Source organism: Telmatherina bonti (assembly GCF_933228915.1).
Source record: "Telmatherina bonti genome assembly, chromosome: 4".
NCBI classification, from domain to species: Eukaryota; Metazoa; Chordata; class Actinopteri; order Atheriniformes; family Telmatherinidae; genus Telmatherina; species Telmatherina bonti.
In genome coordinates this window covers 19313604-19337887 of record NC_136622.1, presented here as the reverse complement: position 1 = coordinate 19337887, position 24284 = coordinate 19313604, and the positions used below count along the sequence as shown (strand labels likewise).

The 24284-nt window shown below is 38.2% G+C and overlaps 1 protein-coding gene across 1 annotated transcript in view; it reads left to right on the top strand.

Moving 5' to 3' along the window:
* The window catches only part of LOC306754927 (TOX high mobility group box family member 2-like), a gene marked incomplete at both ends in the record, with an annotated part of 75884 nt that overhangs the window by 29991 nt on the left and 21609 nt on the right, over positions 1-24284 (top strand). The window contains 2 exons of the mRNA XM_079239097.1: positions 6931-6990; positions 22215-22478. Of these exons, the coding sequence (XP_079095223.1) occupies positions 6931-6990; positions 22215-22478 (324 nt within the window). The remainder of the gene's footprint in view (positions 1-6930; positions 6991-22214; positions 22479-24284) is intronic.

Genomic DNA, 24284 nt, shown 5'->3' with positions numbered 1-24284 from the left:
TTTTTTTCCCTTCTGCTGTTATCTGATGCTGCAGTGAGCACAGGCAAAGGACTGGGGTAATGTGACATTCACTCTGCCCTTTCTCTTCTCTCATCACTGTTTACCTCAGTCAGTTAAAAGTGGCTTGTGCTCTGCATCCTCTCATGAAACCTCACTTATAGAGACTCACATAGTAATAAATGTACTGTACATACAATTCACCAGAATCACGCATTTCCACACCAAACTATAAGTGCCAGGTAGAGTTTTGGGTTAGCTACTTTCCTACTAGTTACATCCATGTTAGGAATAGTGCTATGGCAATTGCAGCTAGCTGCTTATTGCTAGAAGTACTATACATTAACAAAGTGTTTCCCAGTGCTGATTGGCAGACAAACTGTTGAAGGCCACCACAACAAGATGAGTGAGGCCGTGTGGGTGGCACTTCGGTTTGACATATTCTTTACTGTCATACCCCTGCACATGTGCTTACACGTGGTTGTGACCTCTTTTACACTCTGTTCCTGTTACTGCACAGACAGACAGATGGCACAGATGATACACAATCAAAAGTGTGTTCACACCTCTATAAGACAGACCAACCATTCCTCCACCAACTGGCAGAAACATGGACATGAAATGCAACTTAGTGAATCAGCTGTTAAATTGAAAAACTGCCTTAGCAAATACTTTGCTCTTTATCGACAGAAGGGGAGATTGGACATCTTCCTACAATAATGTGAAAACTAGCTTCAGTTTGTGATGGACCATTTGATTGATAGGCATCAGCGTCATGCTACTTCTACATTTTCATCACTGACTGCCTCTAAATTATAGATGTGGCCTCCAAGTTCAAATAAAAAAAGCCAATTACTAATGCAGGTATTATTGAGTACCGGTAATATGAGTAAATATTCTTTTCAGCTATAAATTTTATCTCCTTTTTTGTATCTTAATGCTATGCTATACTCACAAAAACAGAAACATTATAAAAACACTGAAAAATTTGCACTCAGTTCAAACAGTCACAGACTTAGTAAAGCAAGTTAATCTATCCATGTGCTGTTTCTGATAATAGAATGCATAATATATACATTTTGTAGCATTTCTCCTACAGATATAAAAGTGGTCATTTTCAGCTTTAAGTTTGCTCAGCATCCTTTGACTATGGCATCTTTATGGCTCTTTTTTTTCTTTTTTTTGCTTGGTCTTGATCTTGTGCACTTTCAACAGAAATCACATTACATCGCTTTATGACATTACTTTAATGATGTCAGAAATGGAAAATTGCATCAGAAAATCTTGTCAAACTCTTACGACTATTGACCTGTGAATGTTGATTAGCATGAACAATCATCCAGCTGCAATTTTATCCTGCTGTGAACTGCTGTTAACCCAAGGTGACGGTGGAAACAAAACTTTAAATAGCACCACCCCCCACCCCCCACCCCCCTCAGAACACCTCCCAACACCTTCAATCTCTCTCACAATCTCTCACTGTCTGCTTTTGGCTGTATGTTCTGTTTTGTGGTTGCTCCAGTACAGCAGCAGCACAGTGGATGAATGGGAGGTTGAACTCGCCTTTTTTCATTGTTGCACATCCCAAGGCAGAGATAGAGCCGGAAGCGGTTGAAGCCTAGTTAATGGTTTACTTTACTTTCTGTCTGTTTTTTTTTTTTTTCTGACAGTTTTTTAGATTTTTTTTTCCGTTTTTCTTTCTTTTTCACGGGAAGTGTGTTTGTGTCTGTTTTAGTGTCTGTATGTGTCTATGATTTTGCCTGTGTAGCTGATTGGTGAGCTGATGGATGGCTCCAACATTGATATTAAAGCAAAATATGTTTTACTTGATTTTAACAGGATCAGAATGCAGTTTATCTTGCAACACTTGTGAGTCCTGTGAGTGATGAAATACTAAACCATGTCATGTTCCAAAAATGAACTACTTTCACAGTTGGCAATAAGCCAAAGAACTTCAAATAGAACTCTATCAAACTTGTCCTCCGAGATACAGAAAGCTTCTCTTGTGTGTTTTGCACATATCTGATGTAAACACATAAACATCGGATGGGTTTTGCATATGAAAATGAACCATGCAACTGATAAAAGTGGCAATTTTTAAGTTACAGGGTGTTGGTAGATTTGACCCTGGTGTTAGTGTAGCTATGTGTGAATGTAGGGTGAACATGTGTGTGTGTGTGTGTGTGTGTGTGTGTGTGTGTGTGTGTGTGTGTGTGTGTGTGTGTGAGTGTGTGCAGGATCAAACTCTCACACCCAGGAAGAGGCCCTGTTTCCCTTATCTAACGACAACAGAACATGTGTCGCCATGGCCACAGGCTGTGCTTTTTATGGGCTTTGTGTGTGTGTGTTTGTGTATATGTGTATGCCATGTTCATTGTTTGCCCATATTCATTGTTTGCTCGGGGTGTGGTGCAACACCAGAATTGTTACCACAGTCTCTCCTCTCTCCCTCGTTTTTCATCTCCTACCAACCAACTCATAAAACTTCCTTGTGTAGATCATCTCATTCTTTCTTTCTTTCTTTTTTAATTCTTATTTTTATTATTGGTCATTCGTTCTGTTTCTAACACGTACGTGTGTGTTGTGTGTATGTGTGCATTTGTGTGTCTCTTTCATCCTTTTTGGCTTTGAACCAGTAGTGACAAGTTGGGCAACATCAAAATTCAGTGTCACATTGTCTCAGGTTGAGGTTTGTTATGTCGCTCCTACAGCTTAATTGAACAGAGGACTGCAGTGAAGGAGTGCAATGTGAAAAGAGAAATAAAGAGAAGAGGGGGAAGATGAGGAAGAAGGGTGCTCAAACAGGCATACATATTGCATGAGCCCCCACCACCACCACACCCCTTTCTTCACAGAATGGCTGTGTACTGTTCTGTGCTTATTAATTCCGCTCGGTGAGAGAATTATTTTTAGAGACTCTGTGTACTGGCAAAGGCTTTTAAAGTCACAAGTTGTACATATTCTGCTTATAGATTTCTCTCTTATTAATTGAAAAGTTCAAAAAGTTGGTTGAGGTTTTGCTTTGGTGCTTTTTTTTTGCCTTGTTACACTTCCAGGCATTGCCCCTTATAGCTGGCTGTTCTCAGCTACATCTCACATCATTCAGACCACTGAGTGCACCGCTGTTTGGTACATGAGGAATGATTAAACTTATCAGATTATTAAGACAGGTCATCACCGCATCACATTATTTAATAAGCTGCCATCGTTGACTACTTCTGAACACAGATGTAGCCTTCTAGTGTGACAAAGTAAAGCCAATTGCAAGCACTTTGAACCTGCATTATGCCTTATAACTAGGAACTGCAAAGTGAGGTTGGTTTGAATAGAAATTAGAAAGATATGTAAAAGCTGGTTGTTACAGTAAAAAAAAAAAAGTTACTTAGCTGATATTGGGTGCTTTCCAGAATGTGCATATCTAACATCACTGAATTACAGTAGTAATACCTGACATTAAGGCAAAGGGAAACAAATGAAGTAGAATTAAAAGTGTAATAGTTTTTCCTCCTTCTGAAATGTTGCAAAAGGAAGCAAATTGGCATAAAGTATAATCATACTGTTCTAACATCTCAGGTCATATACTAGAACAAACATCCGTTAAATCACTAAATAGTAAAGTTCTTCATATTATAATAAATACAAGATGGGTTGATTTGCGACCCAGTTATGCAAGATGTAATAATCAATATTGTGATGTGCTCCGCCGATAAAGTGTTTCCCAGCTTTAATAATCGTAACCAGTTTCTCATTAGCACAAGGTCATTTTCCTCTGTGATGACCAAATAGTTATGGCATTACACAGACACACAAACAGTTGATCTTTACCCCCTCCTCCCCCTTCTCCTTGCAAGCAGATGTTGCCCAGAGGGCTTAAAGAGGGGCTTATATGAATGTCCATCGATCAAAAACAATCTTCAGTGGAGTCTCCAATCCTGCCATCATCTGCCTCACCAGTACACTCCAAAACAGAAAGATCCTCGAGTTGTACTGCGCCATTAGAACTGTGTAAATATTACATGTTTTCCCTGGATATGCTAGTTAACATTACTTCCACCTTGTGACTTCATTATTTTTGAAACGCTCAGCTTTGTCGATGATTTTGCGAGGTATGACCTAGTTTTGGGACTAACTCTCCTTTTTCTGCCTGTCTCTCTCTTCTCACTTCTCTTACTCATTTGCTCATCCTCAGGTCTCCCTCTCTCCCTCTGCACCTCATTTTCCTCTCACACTGAATCTGTCCTTTTTTTTTGTCATTTGTTCATTGTCTCTATCCATTTTACTGCCTCTGCATTGCCTTCATCCTTCCAGTTTGTCTCTTTTTCTGCTTCTGTCTTACTTTTTCCCTCCCTCTCTTTCATCTATGCATTCTTTATTTCTCAATTTGTCTCTCTTCCACAACCTATTATTATTTTTCTCTGTTCTCACATCCCCCCCCCCCCCCCCCCCCTCTCTCTCCGCCTTTCTATCCTTCTTCTCCATGTTTTTATTCCTCTCAGCCAGCACCACGTGTGTCATGAAGGGAAACATCGCGAGCAGTGGTCCCCGCTGAACAATTACCATGCAAAGCAATCCAAATAGAGATGTTTGCCGAAAACAACATGTGTGTAATTACTGCTTAATGAGGCCCTTGTCTCAGGCAGAATGCCCAATTAGGCTGCCGATGAGAAAGCAATGCCAAGGCCTGCTGAAGAAAGACAGAAAAAAATGGGAAAGAGGAGTTGGGGGGGGGGGGGGGTAAAAGGAAAGTGAGGTTGTAATATGGACAAGGGAGGGGATGATGAGAACCTGAGGATGAAGAGTAAAAGCAAATGGAGGAAAGAGAGGGAAGGAAAGGAGAAGGTGACACTGTGAAAGAGAAAAGAGGAAGATGAAGGGAAGGGGAACAGAGAGAGAGAGAGAGAGAGAAAATGATTTCTGCAGTATATGTGGATTAATGGCAGAGCTGATAACATTGAGTCAGGGATAAATTGGCATTTTAACTGGAAGAGTGGGAAAGTGAGAGAGGAGCAGGAGGAAAGAGCTTTACTTTGCAATGTATTGGCAGCCATGTTGATGCACAAAATGGCTGACCTTTCTAAGCTGTTTTGGCCCTTTCGGTGATCATCCCACACTTTATATAACTTATAAAAGTGAGCATTATTTCAAGTCATTTATTACTTAAGAACAGCGGACACAGTTCAGTTTACAAATTTGTTTGCAAAACCAACAATAATAAAAGAGCAGGCATTGTTGTGCGGTGAAAGATGGCGTTGTTCAGTGACTACACTATCTTTTCAACCTGAAACAATCTTATTATATAGACACTTTCAAAATTGTTGCATGTCACTAAACATAATAAAATGGGTTTCACTGGAAAGAAACAGCTCAGTTCAGCAAAGGCAGACAATTTTCATCTCAGTAAGGCGTTGTTTTGTGGACATATTACTAAGATCAACGCTGCTTCGGCCTTTTTAACTGAGCTACAGTCACCTCTCACTGTACGCTCAGGTTTATTAAACAAATTGTTCTCTTCAGTCTATCCCATGTAATGCTGAACAGATAGTCAGCATTGTGTTTTACCTGAACCAAACCTGTAGAGCTGAAGTGCTACTTTTGGCTTAATGAATGTGAACGAGGCCTAAATGCAGGACACTATTTGCAGCTCTTGTCTCAGTTTCATGAGTGTGGTTGATTGTAAATAGAATCATTAGAATAACCAAGTGAATCCTCACTACGGCTTCCACGATATGCATCGTTAACCAACCATTGCCCTGAGGCACTTGCTCATTCCCCACTCTTTCTTCTGCAGTAATGTAGAGTAATTTCTCTTTCTCACCACTTACATGCTCATCTAGCTACTTTGGCTTTTTCCTGTCTAGCAGTGTAGATATTAGATTTCCCCCAAGGAATTCTGCTCATTTCCGTCCATTAGGATACCTATTTAGTGATTGTTTTGAGCAGGTACATCTCATGATGCATTTATGTTCTCTCTTATCTGGCTTTTGTTTATCATGCAAGCCTTTGGTTCCCTTTTTTGTAGGCACAAAGCAAACAGCCCCAAATTAAAAAAAAAAAAAAGGGTCCTAAATATCTTTAGCTCTGTTTGTCCTGCTGCCAGTTTTTAAGTCACCTTGTCCATTGACTTTGTGGATATTTGTCAGCTATATTCCTGTCTGGTCCCGGTTTGTTTCTTTTGATGCAGTCACCTTGGTACCCAACAGATTTAGTGAAGTGATTTTTGGGGGGGTGCAATCCCGTTTCTTTTGTACAGCTAAATGCTGATTCATGTTGTTTTTGTCAATTTGTAGAGCACTTGAAACTAATGTCACTGGGGAACTTTACAGGGATTTAGCTCAGTGACACATTAGACAGCAGAGCTAGCATGTTGCACATAGCACTCAACTGGTGACCCTGTGTTGTTTCCCAGCACCTTTGTGAGTCAAGGATCATTTGTTGTTACACAAGTCCTAGCCCCATGTCGAACAGTGTTATGGCACCTGAGGCAAGTGATCTTTCATTACCTGATTAGCTCAAACGTGAAGACACAGCATGCCCTCTCTATACAGCACACACACAGGCACACACACTGGCATATACAGCCTCAAAGACAAACGTGCACTTACTTCACCACAAAACACATTCACAGATTCATTCACACTCACATTTTTTTCTTACACACAGCAGAGCCTAGAGGGAAAAGCCCCTCTCTCATCACTGTGCTCATGATGCCTAATTACCGGCCTGCGCTGACGAACAGTAATTACCCACGCTGCCATGCAACCACAAGGTTTAACCGAAGTGACAAAGTCATTAGTCTCACACTTGAGGCCACCCGTAAAGAGCTTTTCCTTTTTGTACCCCCATCCCTCCCATTCGTTTTTTTCTTTCTGTTTTATTTTTACAAACCTCATCTTGGATGAAATATTTATGCATGCTTTCTGTTTCTGTCCACAGTTTGATGCTGACAACATGTACATGAATGACAGTAACCAAGAGTTTCGGTCACCAAACCAGGTAAGACAGCCCACATCTTTCCTCTCAGACTGGAATAAATACATTTTCTTTGGTTTAAGCACTTTCTGATAAGAGACTTTAGAATTATACATGGTGCTTTGACACACGCATATACATATATATATATATATATATATATATATATATATATATATATATATATATATATATATATATATATATATATATATATATATATGTATATGTATATGTATGTATATATATATATATATATATATATATATATATATATGTATATGTATATGTATGTATATATATATATATATATATATATATATATATATATATATATATATATATATATATATATATATATATATATATATGTGTGTGTATATATATACACGCAGTATAGATATATACATTATATATACACTCACTTGAGTTGACAATAGAAAAATCTGCTTTTAAATTTTGAGAGCCTTCAGCAGTGTGGAAGGACCGGCCAACATCTGCGCATCTGATTGGACAGTTTAATTCATGAACATCAAATCAGATAGAAATATAAAAGCAGGGACAATATCAGAATCTTGATACAGTTATGTTCTTTGCATCTATGGAAATCATGTTTGCAAAAGAAGTTCTATTTTTTTCCACAAATATAAATCTTTTCTAAAGGTACATTTTCTGCATATTTACAAACTTGAATTTTTCAGGCAGATTATTTTTGCAAGATGACAAAACTCGATTTACAAATAAATATGCTAAAATTATTATGACATTTATTCACAGCTGTAAAATCTTTATAACTTCATATTGAACCCAGATAAAATGAGTGGCAAACACAATTCACTGTGAAGTCCCAACTTTCAGAAGCAAGTATTTCCATTGTCAACTGCAGTGAGTGTGTTGTGTCCATATTGACAGCTGCGTCGGAGTGAAAAAGGCTTGCCCATCAAGATTGCTTTCATGAAGCTGCATTACTGTTTATGGTCAGATTATTTATTTCCAGCTTTCTATAATGTATATATCACTTAAACTGTTAGGCTACATGCAAAATCAATGTCTTTTGCAAGATCACATGGAGAGCAGCAACTCATAACTTGTGTCAGATCAGCCTTGAAATATGCATCACTTTAAAACAGCATCCATTAATTTGACCTTCTTCCTCTCTTAAAAACACTTTAAGCCTCATAAACTAAAGTGTCACTTTATCCTCCAAAAGCTTTTTTGATGATTTTATCCAAGACACATTAACATATCTGTGACATCAGGGAGATTAAACAAGTGAATGTGACAGTGTTGTTGACAAGTTAACCCAAAGGCACAGCTAAGGGCCCATTTACACTTGATGCAGATGACAGATCTGCAGACAGACACTTTCCTTCTTTATGTGCGTAATTTGATTCGGTTCTGAGGGTCTGTTGCTTGATGCAACAAACAGAGTAATACCACCAGAAACCAAGGGAGCAGTGCTGAGCAACAGCTAACATGTGATCAATGAAAGGAAGAAACCAGAGAAGAAGAAAAGAAAAAGGAATAAAGAAGGAGCAGAGGAAGAGGACAGCGATGTTGGGTCGCCATATGTGTGACTGTTTCAGGCATATTGGACAGTTTATAGACAACTTTATCAACACCGACTAGTGTCTGAAACTGATGTAAGAACAAGGCAGTAAGCTTAGCACTGCCCACTAGTGGATGACTTAACAATCATGCAACGTAGAAGACGCATGGAATTATGAGGGTGGTGATATAGCTATATAGATTTAGCTCTCTATATATATATATATATATATATATATATATATATATATATATATATATATATATATATATATATATATATATATATATATATATATATTTATGTAAATGTGCGAGCAGAAATGGGCCTTCAAGCAGCAGTACAGTTAGGGAGCGGTCTCCGTCGCACAGTCAGTGAGTTAGACAGGCACAACGCTGAGTGCTCCCAGCTGGTAGATGGGAACACATGGTTGGACATATGGTAGAATTTGAATCGTGTTCTGACAAAACATGACGAGGTGGAGGCTCCATGTCAATTAGCACCTCGCCAAATAAGTCAAAGAGGCACTGGATCAAGCCAGAGGGCAGGACAGCAGAACTCACGCACATACAAACAGTTTATTTCTTTCAAACCAGCACACCCACATTTACTGTAATAGGAAGTGACAAGTTCTCTGTGACAAAGCAGAGTTTCACTCACATGCAAATGTGCACTTTCACATTTATGCGTTCCTTAACCGTAACTTTGAATGTAACCATCACAACTAGTGAACTCTTAATTCTGACATTAAAGTCAGTTTATCCCCATTTGAATAAATATAGATAATTTTTTTATTGTGATCTATTAATGTGCATGCAATTCTGAATTTATGTGTTGCTTATTCACCTTCTTTCTGTAGAACTACAACCACAGTGTAATTGTGAGTGCAAGTGCGAGTGATCTGTGTTTACAGCCAAAGGTTCGTCTGACCATGTTCCACCTCTCCCACTACGCTTTAGTGGAGAAATGGAGGAAAGTTTATATCAGGGGCCTTAAATGCTGACAGATAAGTTATGAAAAACTCAGCAGCCGAAAAGTTTCTGAGCAAACCAGAGAGCTTTAAATTATTTCAACACACACACACTTTTAAAATGTGTGTAATCAACCTCTTAAAATGAATTTAATAACAGCAACTCTAAAAGCATGCTATAATTCTGCAGCAGCCCTTTGAAGAGGTGAACTCCAGCCAAAATTCCTCTCACTCTTCAAAAATGTGCTTACTCTCGTGATGTAAAATTTAAATTGGGCCTTGCAAAAATTGATGAACAAGAACATATGTATGCACACTACATAGACACACGCACACACATGCGGTCATAAACCCACACAAACACACATGCTTGCTCTCATAAACTCTCATAAATACACACATATGGACACACACCATCATCCTAAAGCCATAAGGTTGTCTTTTCTTTGATGTTGGGATCGAGGGACTGTAATGAGGGGTCGAGTGGAAGCTTTAGCGGCTTATAGTCTACTTAAAGCACACATCACAGACTACGAGGTCCGTCATTGTTTGCCACATTTCCTGCTTCGAGCACAGGTTTGTGCTAATTAGGATAAACGTCCAGCTCTGTAGTTTTGCTGCTGCAGCGGTCACGCGTCAATCACCAACACTCGCTCCAGGTTTGCAGTGTTGTGTCAACAAATACCTTCTTAGTGGATAAGGCAATTTGGGCTTTTCAAAACATGTCAGCTGCAGTTGATTCTCTGTCAGTGCCGTCAAAGAGAAGCTTACACACACGTTCTGAATAGGCCATTGAACACATGGTCCTCTGTTTGGATTTGGATCTTTAACAGGTTGCAGGACAGGGCTACAAAGCTATTTATGCTAATATTTTTTTCACCATTTATTTTAATGACAAGATATTATAACGTAATTGACCCACCTATCTTTGCATCCAAGATTTTTATTTTTTAATTTTTTGTTTTTTTTAAGCACACTTGTTCTGTTTCATACTCTTGTAGCAACTCAGATTCTGTGCCTTTCTCTTTTAATGGTTTGATATTTTTACATTATAAAATTTTGTCCACATGATATTGAACACATTCTTCTTGCAGTTAACCATGTCATGTGGCTTTTTTCCTGATGATTTGAACATTAACACTACTTGGGCCCACTTACCCAGGCTGGGAGTTTACATGTATAGTCAAGTCAAGTTATAATTCTTGCTTAATAAGAACATGCAATTGGAATGCTGTTCTTGCCCTGTATACAAGAATTAGGGAATTAGTTTATTGATTGAAGTTTGACTAACTCCACTGCAATAGGTTGCAATGCCCCCTGTTCAGATTGTTAGTATTGGTCTTTTTCTATGACATCCCAACCCAAAAGAATTGATAACTTAGCGAGGAGCAAATTGGTACAAAGCATAGAAGTAAAATGTACTGCTTTCTATATTTGTACTTTCCTGTTCTGTATCTTTGTGTGTTAGTCTTGTTTCAGACTAACATTTTGACCTGTTAAAGTGTTGCTGTAGTTGCACAAACACAATTGTCTTTTTTCTGACCCCACGTAAATGTACTTTTCACAATACAATACAACCAATTATTATTCTTCATCTTTCTGTCTGGTCTTTTTGCTCCCAAAGTGCAACATTTCTGCAATAGTTTAGCTGCTCTGTTTAGTTGCCTTCGCTATCACCTCCACGATTGGGAAGCAGCTCCACTTATCTTGGACAGAAAAAACTATTTAACTCTTTGCTTCCACCTCCAAACTGAGGTTTTGGATTGTTCTTTGGCTGAAGCTCCAACTAGGTTTGACGTTAGCTCATCTTACCCAGCAATGGTAACTCATGAGACTCTTCTGTAACTAGGAGGGCTATGTGGTGTTTATGTCTGAAGCTTGTAGCTAAAACTTTTAAACAATTAAACAAGAAGTCTTTCCACAGATAGCCTATCTGCTTAATACTTCCACATCTTTTGATCCAGAATGTCAGGAAACAAAAATCCTGTGCAGTCAAAATGACAGCCTGTGACCAATATGGGTATAAGCATCATATTTCCTCTGTTCTTTACATACATCATATCAAAACTAGTTTTGATTATAATTTTATGATTTTTTAAGTGAAGAAATAGAAAAGTCAAAGACTAGCAAAACTTCAATGTTTTATTTGACCAAGTTATTGTAAATAACTTGATCGTTTACAGATCAAAACGGTCTAAATGACTGCCTTGGCCTTAAATAGAAGCTGTCAACTTTGTGTTGTTTTAACTGATCAGTCAGCTAGTAATGCAAGACATTTATATTTACAGATAGATAGATAGATAGATAGATAGATAGATAGATAGATAGATAGATAGATAGATAGATAGATAGATAGATAGATAGATAGATATAGATATATTTATATATATATATGTATATATATATCCTTATGTGTGTGTGTGTGTGTGTCTGTCTGTGTGTGTGTGTGTGTGTTTGTGTGTCTGTGGTTGTTTCTGCATATGTGTGTGTATTCTTTCCCCATTTTTTTTCTTCTTTGTTTCTTCCTGTGTGCTTGTTCCTGTGCAAATAGCAGTGTATTCCTTGGTAGTGAGGGTAATACTAAGAAAAGTAGTACCCCGACAGCAAGTGAAGCATATTGTCAAAAAGAAGAAGCTGAATGCTTTATTGCACATTTTAACACCGTGGTAAGATGCCCATCCGACCCCTAACATGATGTGTGTCTGAGAAAATGGTGCATGTAGCCAGAACAGAGGCTCCTTTGTTTGCATGTCTGGGGTCTTCCACAGCAAACGCACTGAGGTAGCAGTCTGACACAGCCAGAAGATTACATTACACATAACATCTCTGGACTTTTTAAAAGAGAAAACCGCTAATCAGAAACAGCTTTAAAGGAGCGGTTCACTGTATGCTTGGATGCAATCTGTCCATTCAAACAAGATGTCTTCAAGGTTATAAATACTGTATGGTTTCCTCTCTATATATGCATGCAAACTGCATATATGAAGTTCTCAGGCAGTTTGATGGTATTAATATTTTCCATTTGGTGCATCTGCCGAGGTTTCAGTATTAGAGAAAAAGTGTGGGAGGTTATTTTGTTGACCAGCTTTGTTTGTATCTGTATCTGCCCACACAGATAGCTGCTGTGGGGATAGTTTGTTGAATTAAAGATTATTAAGAACCTAATTTATCTTGATTGACTGGATTGGAAATATTCCTTAAAGCAATATAGTTTTTAACCATTCAAATAACCTTTCTGCAGACCTCTGAGAAAATGTTCATCTATGAATTATTGAAATTATTCATCTTGTTTTGGGTTTTTTTTTTTTTAAATTGGTACAGTTTTGGTGTGAAAACGTGTGGAAAAATGTTACTTTAACAAGTAATACTGCAGCTGCTGAAAAGCATACACATGACAGACTTGTCTGCCCCTCGTAACAGAAACATATTATAAAAGCAAACCCTCCCAGACAGAAAAATGTAAACATATTTAGACTTAAAGATGGCAGTTAACTCATTCACAACCTGTCACCCGCATACATGTGAAATAATGCTAACTGCTGTGTGTATTTCTGTAGCACTGTAATAGCTGCGTGCAAACTATCACAGCCAAACCAAAATAGTTCCCTTCATCCACGCCAACACAAGTTCTAATTTTATATAAGGGGCAATCACTATATTTCATGTAGATTTCTTATCAGGCCTGATCAGTTTGAGTGGTTATGCAAACATGTTCTTCCACATGTAGTTTTGGCTCTTTCTGACTGACTTCTTTACACTCTGCAGTATAATCAGTTCATGTAGATACATCATGTGTGTGGACGTGTGCATGCAATAGACTACGCAGAGAGAAAAGAGAAGATCTGGATAAATAGCTGGTTAGAGATAAGGTTAGCTGGAAAACAAAAGAGGCCAGCGGCAGGAAGAAGGAGAGTCATTTGTGCTGCACTTGTTGCTTTGCAGGAGAGAAAGCTTAAGGGCCCAGTCGTCTTTGGAGAAGCAGCAAGTTTCAGCCTGTTTATGCCACCACGTTTCTGCTTCCAGGTCTCTTATTGAGCCGCGTGTCTTCATTGATTTGGCCGGCTGTAAGAGAGCAGAAGCTGTGGTTGAGTTCAGAATAGAAAACCAAACTGGCTGGCTGGATACGCATCTCTTTGTTTCTGTCTGTTTGAGGCTACAGATCTACCCATTTATTTTGGTGCTATTATGAACTCTGACACTGTCACATTCTCTGACTTTCGCCTTTTACTGTTATGACATCCGTGTTAACCCATCCAGCCCCATGCTCCTGTAAATAGCCTCCACAGTCCACATCAGTTTGGTTCAGTTCTTTGTTTTTGCTGATGTGTTGTATGATGTCACGGATCAGGAGCACAAACAAAATATTGTGTTGAGTTTTACGTGTCTGATTCCTCACTACACTCTTCTTTTCTTGAACACTGCTCATGGCATGTTAATCTAGCATCGATCCAGTTCAGTGGTATAAACATTTAATACTTCTCATGTAACTTATCTGACCCAAATGTTTAGGAGAAAATTAGAAGACTCCATCAGGAAACAGCTTTTTGGAACATTTTAACCCAAAAGTGCTGGGAAGTTTGCCAGTAACTTTTCTGAGTCAACTTAAATGAATAGTTAAACATTCTGGGATATGTGGTCATTTACTTTCTGCCCTTGAACAAGATGACAAGACTGTAATGTTTCTATAGTAAGCTTAAGCCAACAGAAAGTTTATCTTTGCAAACTGGAAACAGGTTTTACATTATTTCACCAGTTTGCTTCAAATTTATATGAAATCTTACACAGCTTCTAGTTCATTTTATTGTTATTGTGATATTTTCTTTGAATTATGTGTTTACATGATCTTATGGTTCATTTATTTGATTTGCTTAGCAGAGAGTTACACACAGAAAGTTAATCCAATCACCTTCTGATTGTTTTAATTTCTTACTGACCTTTTTCAAAAGTCCTTCTCATCATAGAAAACCATGAGGTGCTCCCAGCTAGGAAGTGGAAATAGCCTGGAACCCAACTCTTAATTACAACATGCCTAAAGATTCCTTGACACCTGGAATTTATGACATATAGTAAAATAAAACAAGTGAATTTTCTAAGTGTTGGCAGAGTTTGAGATGTCTTTGGATATAGCACGGCTAGATGTTTGCAACACAAGGAAGGAAAGCTTTCATTTCTCCTAAAAAGCAGCTGACCGGATGAGATAACCAAATATTAATAGTGATCCAGATGTTTGGCCTTTAGGACGAGACCATCCTTCCTCTTTCTCTATATATGCCTTTCTCTCCCATTCCCTCTTTCTCTCTGAGTCAGAGACACCTCAGTACACCCTGGCACCGTGCACCCAATGTGGGCGATACTGATGTGAAAAGGCACCGTTACTTAATAGTGACTCACAGTGCACCATTATACCCCCACCACCACAACTGCAACACTCCTCACTTCACAATGCTGGCCCTCCCCACCGAACATCCCCTTATACTTCACTGAATGTGTTCTCTATCCTTGCTTTTTTTTTTCCCTGCAAGAAAAAAATAGGGGGTCGTTTGAGACAAAGGAAGAAAAATGAAAATTGAGGGTATGAAAACGCCAACACACATCTCACTCCTTCTTTGAGGCTCTACAGAGCCGCTGGCAAGGTCACCAGAATGAAGTGGAGATACATATTGTATGCCGTGTATTTAAATTTCTAGAGAGCATACAATGTGAAAATCACAAAATCAGGCTGAAAATTATTTTCAGCTCTTAACCAGCGTGGTTGCAAGGATATCTGAAAACTCTGCTGGAAGAACATCAGAGGAGCATCTGCACATCATCCACGATCATGCTAGGAGGGATTGTAAGTTGCGGTTGTGGTAGTTCTTTATGTAGGTCAGTCCATGTCAGCCAATAAGTCCAATTATCATCGCCCTGTGATGTAGAACAAGCAGTGACCTCTGCTCTGCTTTTATGGAGCTGAAATTAATGGATAGTTGCCAGAGAGGAAGGATTTTATAGAAATTATATAAACACTTGTTCCAAATAGAAGGATATTAAGAGTGTAAATGGCAGGGTGAAAAAAATTGTAATGTTCTTATAAAGGAATCTTATGTAGTGGACATTTCTGCCATTTGAAGAATTTGAACAGATGTTGTCTTAATATGAGAGGCTTTAAAGAATATCAAAACGACCCGCTGTCGCACTCTTTCTATAGTTCTCCCTCTGAATCCTAAAATACAGCAGTAACACCCCTCCACCAAAGAAAAAAAAAACAAAAAACACCAACTTATCAGCAGCAAGAGTGCACTCAATGATTCATACACTCTTTTCAGAGAACTTGAAACCTTGGCTCTATTTCAGTCCTGGCCTCTCTCTCTCTCTATGTATATGCAGCGGGACGACGCACAGGGATTTAGTGGGACTAAGTAGTTTGATATTTCTATTGGTTTTCTGCATATATTTCACTCTCTCTGTCCCTCTCTCCTAGTGATCTTTCTCATCATGTGGCGACCAAGGTCATGGCTGATTGAAATATAATAGAAGTGTAGACATCTGGCCTAATACTGTGGGAAGTTAAATCTATTTTAATGGCCCCTACCGCAGTGGATTCTCTCTGATGCACTCTTGCGCTTCACTGACAGTAAATCACAATGTTCTCTTATTGCCCTGACTGGAATGAGGGCATAGAGAAAGAACAATGAGGGATCCACATCATTTGTTTTCACCCCTCCCTTGCTTTTTCCTCTCCTCTCCGCTCCTCCCCTTCTCCCCTCTCCTCTCCGTTTGCGACTCATAAACCAAGGGGCTTAAAGAGAGTGACATCATGAAAATAAAAATAAAGGGGATTATGGGAAAGCTATTGTGCCATATGTGATTACTGGGGCTTCCATGTTTCCCTGAGGGGGATGAGTGACTATGAGACAACATATTTTATTTATTTATATGATTCTCTCTAATGAATAAGAATAGGAAATATGGCTAAGACCAGAGTATTACACCCTTTGTTTAAAAAAAAAAAAAAAAAAAAGAAAGAAATTCTGCACCAGACACTGAAGAATTTTTTTTCTCTTTTCAGCTCCAGTGCAAAGATCAAAGATGTTTTTTCACCCCATATCTTTTATCTATAACTGAGTTAAATTGAACTGACATAAGTGTGCGGTGCGCGCCCCTTTTTCACACCTTTTCAAAACACTTCCTTTGCGGCTGTGTTTTGAGAGTTCATGTACAAACCAGCACGGGTCCACCCACATCTGCACTGAAGAGTCAGGTCCTTTTTACCCAGCTAAATGAGATCCATTTTGATGTGACATTTGAGAGAATTACCAGTGCATGGAAGAGCAGAGAAGAGGTTAGCTCACGCCTTTTCTATTGGATAAGGCCCAGGACAGCCTACCTGTCCTTTAGTGACGGACGTTACCTGTGACCCTTAGTTACTATCAGACATGGCACACACACACTTACACACACACATACACATTTTTACTTATCCCGATTCTGTCTTTCTGTCAGTCAGCTTCAGTCGGTCTGCTGTTCCATTCTCCTTCTATTGTACTAAACTGTCTGCCTTTCTTGATACATCATCCGAATGGAGTTCCCTGTCATTTCAAAGCCAGGTCAGATAGCCTCTGTGGAACCCGCAGCGCATCGCTCTAATGGTCACTTTAGCTTTGACACCTATTGATGATTAGTTTGATTTCTGCCCTTTCTCTGCTCTGCAACATTCATCTTTGAAGGTGAATTTTGAAATTCCCCACAAGATGTTTAAAAGATTTACTGTTGCCGCCTATCTATCTGGAATACACAGCGCGGACCTGAAAATCTTTATATATGCATGGCCAGCTGTTGTTTGTCACCTAAACTGTGCTGTACTGTCATCTTTTTAACAAAGAAGCATATGGCTGGATGACTTTCCATAGGACACTCTACACTTATTCAAAGTTCTCGGATTTTGTGAAACAGGGGATGCAGTTTTTTTTTTTTGGTTAGTTATTCAAAAAACAAAAGTTTTCTATTACAGGAATGTTCATGTAGTTCATCTAGACAGACAGCCTTTGTCTTTGCCTTTGCCTGTCTGCCAGCCATGACAGTCTTTCTGGTACAGTGTGCATCATTTTCATTCCCCTCCTTCACATCATTGTTCCCAGATGAGCTGTCTTCCACTAAACACCTCATAGGCCATAAATGACTCCATCCTCAAGCTAATGACTTAGTCTCATCTTCCCAGTCATTTGTGTCAAGAAAATTTAAAGCAAAAACTGTCAAATATGTTTCCATATAAAGGTAACTAAATGACTTAATATTCATTGACAAGTGGAGCTGTTTGGCTATAAGGACTTTCCAACCATGTGTGCACGCAACAGTTATTGGATTTGGATAGTTACTGATAGTCTTTTGTGAGTTATTCAATGTAGTCAGTTTGACCTGTCCATAATTATAACATTGTGCATTTCTAGAGGATAGTAAGATTTATTTTTGGTATGTAATAGTGATCACTGTGCTTCCCTTGTTGTTTTTTCTGTGCTTTTTTTTTTCCTGCCAGCATTAAATGCCAATTATTTTGATTAGGCCACATCCATACTGCAAGCCGTAAGTCTTTATCTATCTCTTGACCCATGAAATAATAGGCAGAAAATGCAATTCTTTTAAATCTGAAGTCATTATTTGATGTTATTTAAATTAATAAATGTGCTGTTTATTCCTGTGTGGTATGTCAGAATTATTGTAGTGCGAAAGATATCCATCAGGGTCAGAAGATAAGTATCAGATTGTCTGCAGGACACAACTGGGACAGTGTGTTTACAGAAGTAACAATTGGTCTTGCCACCTCCCACCTTCTATGGCACAGAATTCTGATGTCTTCATAAAAGTCAGCTGAAAAGCAACATGCTCGTTCAGACAGAGGTTGCTTTTAAAAAAAAAAAAAAAAAAAAAAAACTTAAGATATGTATCTGATTTAGTACCACCAATAAAAGTTGGTTGGATCTGATTTTTAAAAAAAAAGTACTGTTCAGACTGTCATTAAGAAATATGGGTTTAGGGTTAGTAGTCCCAATCCTAACCCTTTTGCCTGCAGTATGGACGTAGCCTTAGGTCTCATGCATCTAGTTATCTTCTAGACTTGGTACAATGTAGAACACTTCCTGCATTTTGGTTACTTGAAGCAAACTGAAACTCTCATTTTTAGGTAGATCAGAGTTCGCTTGCACATTTACACCTCCCCAAACGCACTTTTGATTAAATGAACAAGGAGTCAATTCAGCAAGGTTGGTGTGAGCCACTTCAAGGTTCCTATGAAACTTGTATTTTTTACATTGCATCTTTAAGGTTGTAATGAGATTTAAAATCTTCTTCTGTCTTTCCTGTCTTGTATCAGAATGCAACACAGAATGCCACTTCCAAAATGATGGAAAAATGATGTGCCTTGACAGAATGATTACTTGAAGTGGGAAATAATGGACCACTGCTTTATGTACTTTTGCATCTGGACGTTGTATTCTTTCACTAGAACCCATGCAGATATTTGTATACACAAATCTAATCCATTTATGTGCAAAGAACAGTGTAGACAGTGTTTCCTAAAGATCTTACAAGAGTAACTAATCTTAATTTTTAAATGGAAAAAACATTTTGAGGTTTGACACTAACTGACCTCAGTAGTATTTGAAAACATGCTGTAAACAGTGTTGAGAAGGCCGCTGTGATGGATAGCTTCACTCACACAAGCTCTATTTGCGGCTAGATTTGAAGTGTTTTAATGCAGCAGAATGTTTTGCAGTGTTTTTCTGCAATTTGTTCTTTGCCATGTCTGATGCAGCAGTTTTTGAGAAAGACTTAATTTTCTTTGTGACAACTCTGGTTTTTTCATTTGCGAAGGCAGTTAAGTTTTTTGTTTTTTTTATCTTAGATTAAAAAACAACACAGTAAGAGATTAACTTCTCTTCAGTTTCATCTTGCAGTCAGTTTTTAGATGATTTTTTTTTTTTTTTTTTTTGAAGATTATGCATCGAACATCAGAAGTAATGCATTTTTATCAGTCTGGATTTTCTTTAAGAAAGAATCCAGTACGGCTCCTATGGGGTGAGTCATCACACTTTTTTTTTTTTTTTTAAAGAACCAGGGAATGGCTTATACATGATGACAGTCAATTTGCCTCAAAGCAACATCTCAAATCTCTAAATGTTAGAGTGTGAACACTATGGTGTTTTTGATGTGGAGTAACACGTATTGTACAAAACAACAAGGTTATCATGTTAATGTCAGATATGGAAAATTAGAGGAGAATCCTCAAAGGTCCAAAGTAATGTCCTTGTCCGGGGAAAAAAAAATGACAGATTTGCTTAAGTTTCACCTCTGCAGAGGGGGTTGGAAGGTTACAGCAAGAGAAGGCTGAATCAACATTTGGCGTTTCTTTCTGACCTCAGTCTCTTTTATCTCCTCTTCTACATGTCCCGAAAGACAGTATATTTATGAATTATTTATTTATGTTTGAAAATGTTAAACTTGTGATGTCCTTGTCCTATGTCTTATCTCCAAGGGCATCACAAAAAGCTGTATATAAATAAAAAAAAAGAAATCACAAAAGCAGAGAAAGACATGGTCATAAAATAGCCTCCAACATCATTTAAATCTTGCTGCATGCATATGATGACAGTATGTTTCATCTTGGGGAGCAAGGAGTGCCGGAAACATCCGATGCATTTGTCGCTATCATTGATCCAATCCTTAAACTGCTTACATGAAAGATATCAACAATATTTTAAACTTGGCTTTACTCTTCAGGACTAAAGACAAAACGTGGATAAGCTGATGTATTCATTGCTAATTAATTATTTAAGTAAATATGTGCAATACACAACAGTTTTAATTGCTCATTGTTGCCAAAATAGCCTTTTTTCTTTATTCAGATTTTTAATAATCGGTCCATGTCGTATGATATATAAAAGCATAAATTGTCAGCTTTTTTAGCCTTAAAACCCCTCACAGCCATGTAGTGGCTCTCCCATACATGCATCTATGAAGTGTAGCCTGATCAGCATAATAGTGATGTTGTAGTCATCACCAATTGATTTTTCAATTAACAGTAAAGTTCCCATGAAGTTGCAGTAATGGCGTTGTGAATGATACTTTTAGCATTAGAATTTAGAGGTTACAACTTCCTTAGTATCCTTCAGTGAGTGTCTTTACACGTGGTGATCTGCCAGCCTTGGTGTAAGAGGTTGATGTGCTGATGTATTTAAATACATCAGCACAAAAACTACATATAGTAAGGTGACATTTGTCTATGCTTGTCTACAGTCAAACCTGTTTGCCAACATAGAAAAAAAGCAAATGTCAGCAACATTAAATCCTAGATGACAAAGAGAACAAACTAAACTTTTATCATGGGAAAAGAAATTGTCACTGATAATATTTCTAAGCAAGTGCAATAGGAGTGAGTGTTATGGGAAGAGAAAATGGCACATCAACTCCTGATAGTAAACATACTCCCTCTTATTATTATGATTATTTTCTCCCTAATGATATTGCACATTATGAGACTTTTATCCCATCTTCAAGCACCAGTTCTGCTTTCGGGGACATTGTAGCTGTTTCTCAACCATTTGTTTGCTAAAAGTATTTGTTTTCAAGATGAATTGCTGTGCTGGCAGGCGAGATGACAGCCTACACGAAGATGATATTGAATTGATTTCTGAAATGTTGCAGAACGGACTAGTTGATGTGTACCACGAGACATGAATAATAAAAATTCTATTAAAAAGCTCTTGAATGGCTGACACTGGAATATTATTTGTGATGATTAATTTTCTTCAGTCATTATAAAAGGGAGTTGGCATCAGATTGCCTCTGACAAAATTGCTTTTTCACTCCCTGGTGAATACCCTCAGTATGCTTTTTGAGAGCACAAAACCATATTTCTCATTGCAATATTATGTCAAGATAGGCCCAGGAAAAGACACTGCCCATGTATCACCTTATTAGTACCATAAAGAGTGACTCCCATCTATTTTGACCCACGGGGCACTTTGATATTCTGCATACATTTCATAATGAGAACTGGGAGGGGTTTTTTTTTTCTTTTTTTTTTTTTTTATTCTTTTTTTTTTTTCCGTTTGGAAAAAAGACAAAATTGCCATTATAATTATGGGATTATAAAATAGCCACTAAGTGATTGTGTAGTGTTTTTCCATGTAATGAATTAGATTAATTGTATTTTAAAGGCGTGCAGGCTGACACTTTGTTGCTTCAAAGCTGTCAAGATTTCTGAAGCAAATGATGCTGTACACCAGATGTTGTTGTCTAATTAATTTGCTGTGTATGTTTGTGCCGAATGAATTCTTTACACTTTCCTAAGCTCAACAATTTGCATTTCTAATTATTTTCATTCCCAGCACAACAAACCAAATTGTCTGTTGCAGTATTGTGTTTGCAAATGCAACAAACAGCAAAGTCTAAACAACATATATCAACAGGTACATTTAGAAGCTAATTAAGGATCTTTTTAATTACTCTGGAACATCTTCAGTAAAGCTGCTTCTCTGCTAGATTGTTGCAGAAATTTAACGCGTTAAAATATGTTAAAATAAGGTTCCCGTTTTTTATTTCTTCATGTGACAGGATTAAGATGCAAGAACATTGTTTATGTAGATATACTTGGACAGGAGAGGATCTTAAATAAGATATCATCGCTGTGAAATCTCCTTCTCTTTCATTCTTCTTCACTTGTTTTTTTATTTTTTATTATTGTTTCTTTTTCAGAGCTACACCAGTCAGGGCAGAGGCAGCAATGGTGGCGGAGGAGGAGGAGCAGGGGATGAAGACTATGAGATCCCTCCCATCACACCCCCAAACCATGCTGACCCTTCTTTGCTCCATCTTATGGAACATGAGTCAGGTTACCCCTTCCACTCTCTGCCCCACAATGGTCTTCTCAACACCTACTCCTACCCAGAGCTGCCCGCCCTCATGATGTCCAACATGCTGGGTCAGGACACTCACCTCCTTTCTGGGCCTATGCACTCAGTAAGTACATCTTTTTTTTTTTTTTTGTCCCTTTTTAGCTCTGGCCCTTCATGATCATGCAAGTCAAGCACTGTGGTACTGTAGGCTATTAGTCTTCTCAGACGACGGTTGGAAACTAGCCAGCAAGTCAGCGCAGAGAACATTTTGTCTAAAGATTTTACATGTTCCTGTCATGGAAAGTTCAGTCTGTTCAAATATTTGAAGCTTTTTTTAACAGCAGTGAAACAAGAAAAAATCTCTAATTCTTCTGTGTGCTGCCCTCAATATTCTGAAATCCTTTTTTTTTCTTTTCATCAAAGCAAATAGTTCGTCTTTCACAGAGAAATTAGCTCTGTTGGAAGCCAAGGAAGCTGAGAAACAGAATCTTTATAAATGTAGCCTTCATAAATACAGAGACCTGCCTCCTCCTTGACACTCAAACCTTTACAGCAGAGCTTCTCTAGATCTACATGAATGCACAATTTAAAGTGAGCAGAGAAAGCAAGAAACTCTCCGCTGCACGTTTTCATTTGCTGTAATCGGCAATGCAAAGAAGGAAGGGGGTAAAGATGGGGAGGGGAGGGGCGCGGGTTTTGGACACAAAATCTGGGGGGGTGATGGGGGCATCCCTTGTCAGCGACTTTTCATTTTCAAAGAGATGCTGAGGATGCCCGTTCGCCCCCTCTTGTGAAAGGACTTTCTCTTGTGCTAAACACGCCTCAGACTGAACATGTAAACACCCCTGGCAAACACATTCAGATGCTTTAATCATAGGATTGAATCAGATGAATTATAGATGGCCTGTGTTGTGAATTATTCAGTGTTATATACTTTCATCTGACATAAATATTACTTTTTTTTTCTCTATACCCTCCATCATGAATATTTATGTTTTAATGTGAGCATCCGTGGCATTTATCCTCTGTTAATCAGGTCTTATGTGATTTTGAGAATCAAACCGCAGAAGTTGGAAGCTCTATTTTTTTTCTTGGGGTGGGGGGGGTGTAAGCTAAGACCTCCATTAAAGCCTGTCTTTAGGATTAGATCACAATCCACTGGCTATTATTCAAACTAAATATACTTGGTTTAGGAGAAATATACTGTTAAAAAAATGAATTAATTTCCTTTTAGTGCAATCAAAAGTTCTGACCAGACAAGAACAGTTTAGTTGAGCTGATGATAGCATGGTAACTTGCACTATGTATTTGGGTGCATGTGAAGTTTGTGCGAACATGATGCAGAAGCCTGTGAAACAGAGCAGTCCTTTTTAGTTAGTAATATTTTAGAAGCAAACCTGGATGGAGTACCTGCTTCTTAAACAGCTTTTGTTTCACCTTTGCAATTATTTATTTTCAAATAGCCCTTCAGGGTAATGTTCCATTTTCTTATTTCACACCCCCTTTTCTCATAAATGAACCATCGTTGCAATAAATCACCACACAAACAGAGACTTGCACACACTGTGAAAGGTCCAGAGATTTATGTAACACATTCATGTTTCCCACTTCCACATTTTAGTACTACTCTAGCAGAGGCTGGCTAATAATAGCCGCTATTAATATTTCTTGTTGCCTAGCAACCCCAGCAAGTAATAGCTTACTCTGGAAAAATAGATGACCGATAAGGAAGAAAAAAAAAAGGGGGGGGGGGGGGGGGGTAGTTTGGGGGGAGGGCTGGTGGGACTGGAGGGGGGAGATTCAATTCATTTATTATCTCCTGGGACAAGAGGAGCTTATTTCTGAGGCTGAGGAATAGGAAAGTAGGCTGTATATTGAGAAATATTTTAAGCAATTGGAGATGACGTTATTTTCATTTTCCTTCCATTAG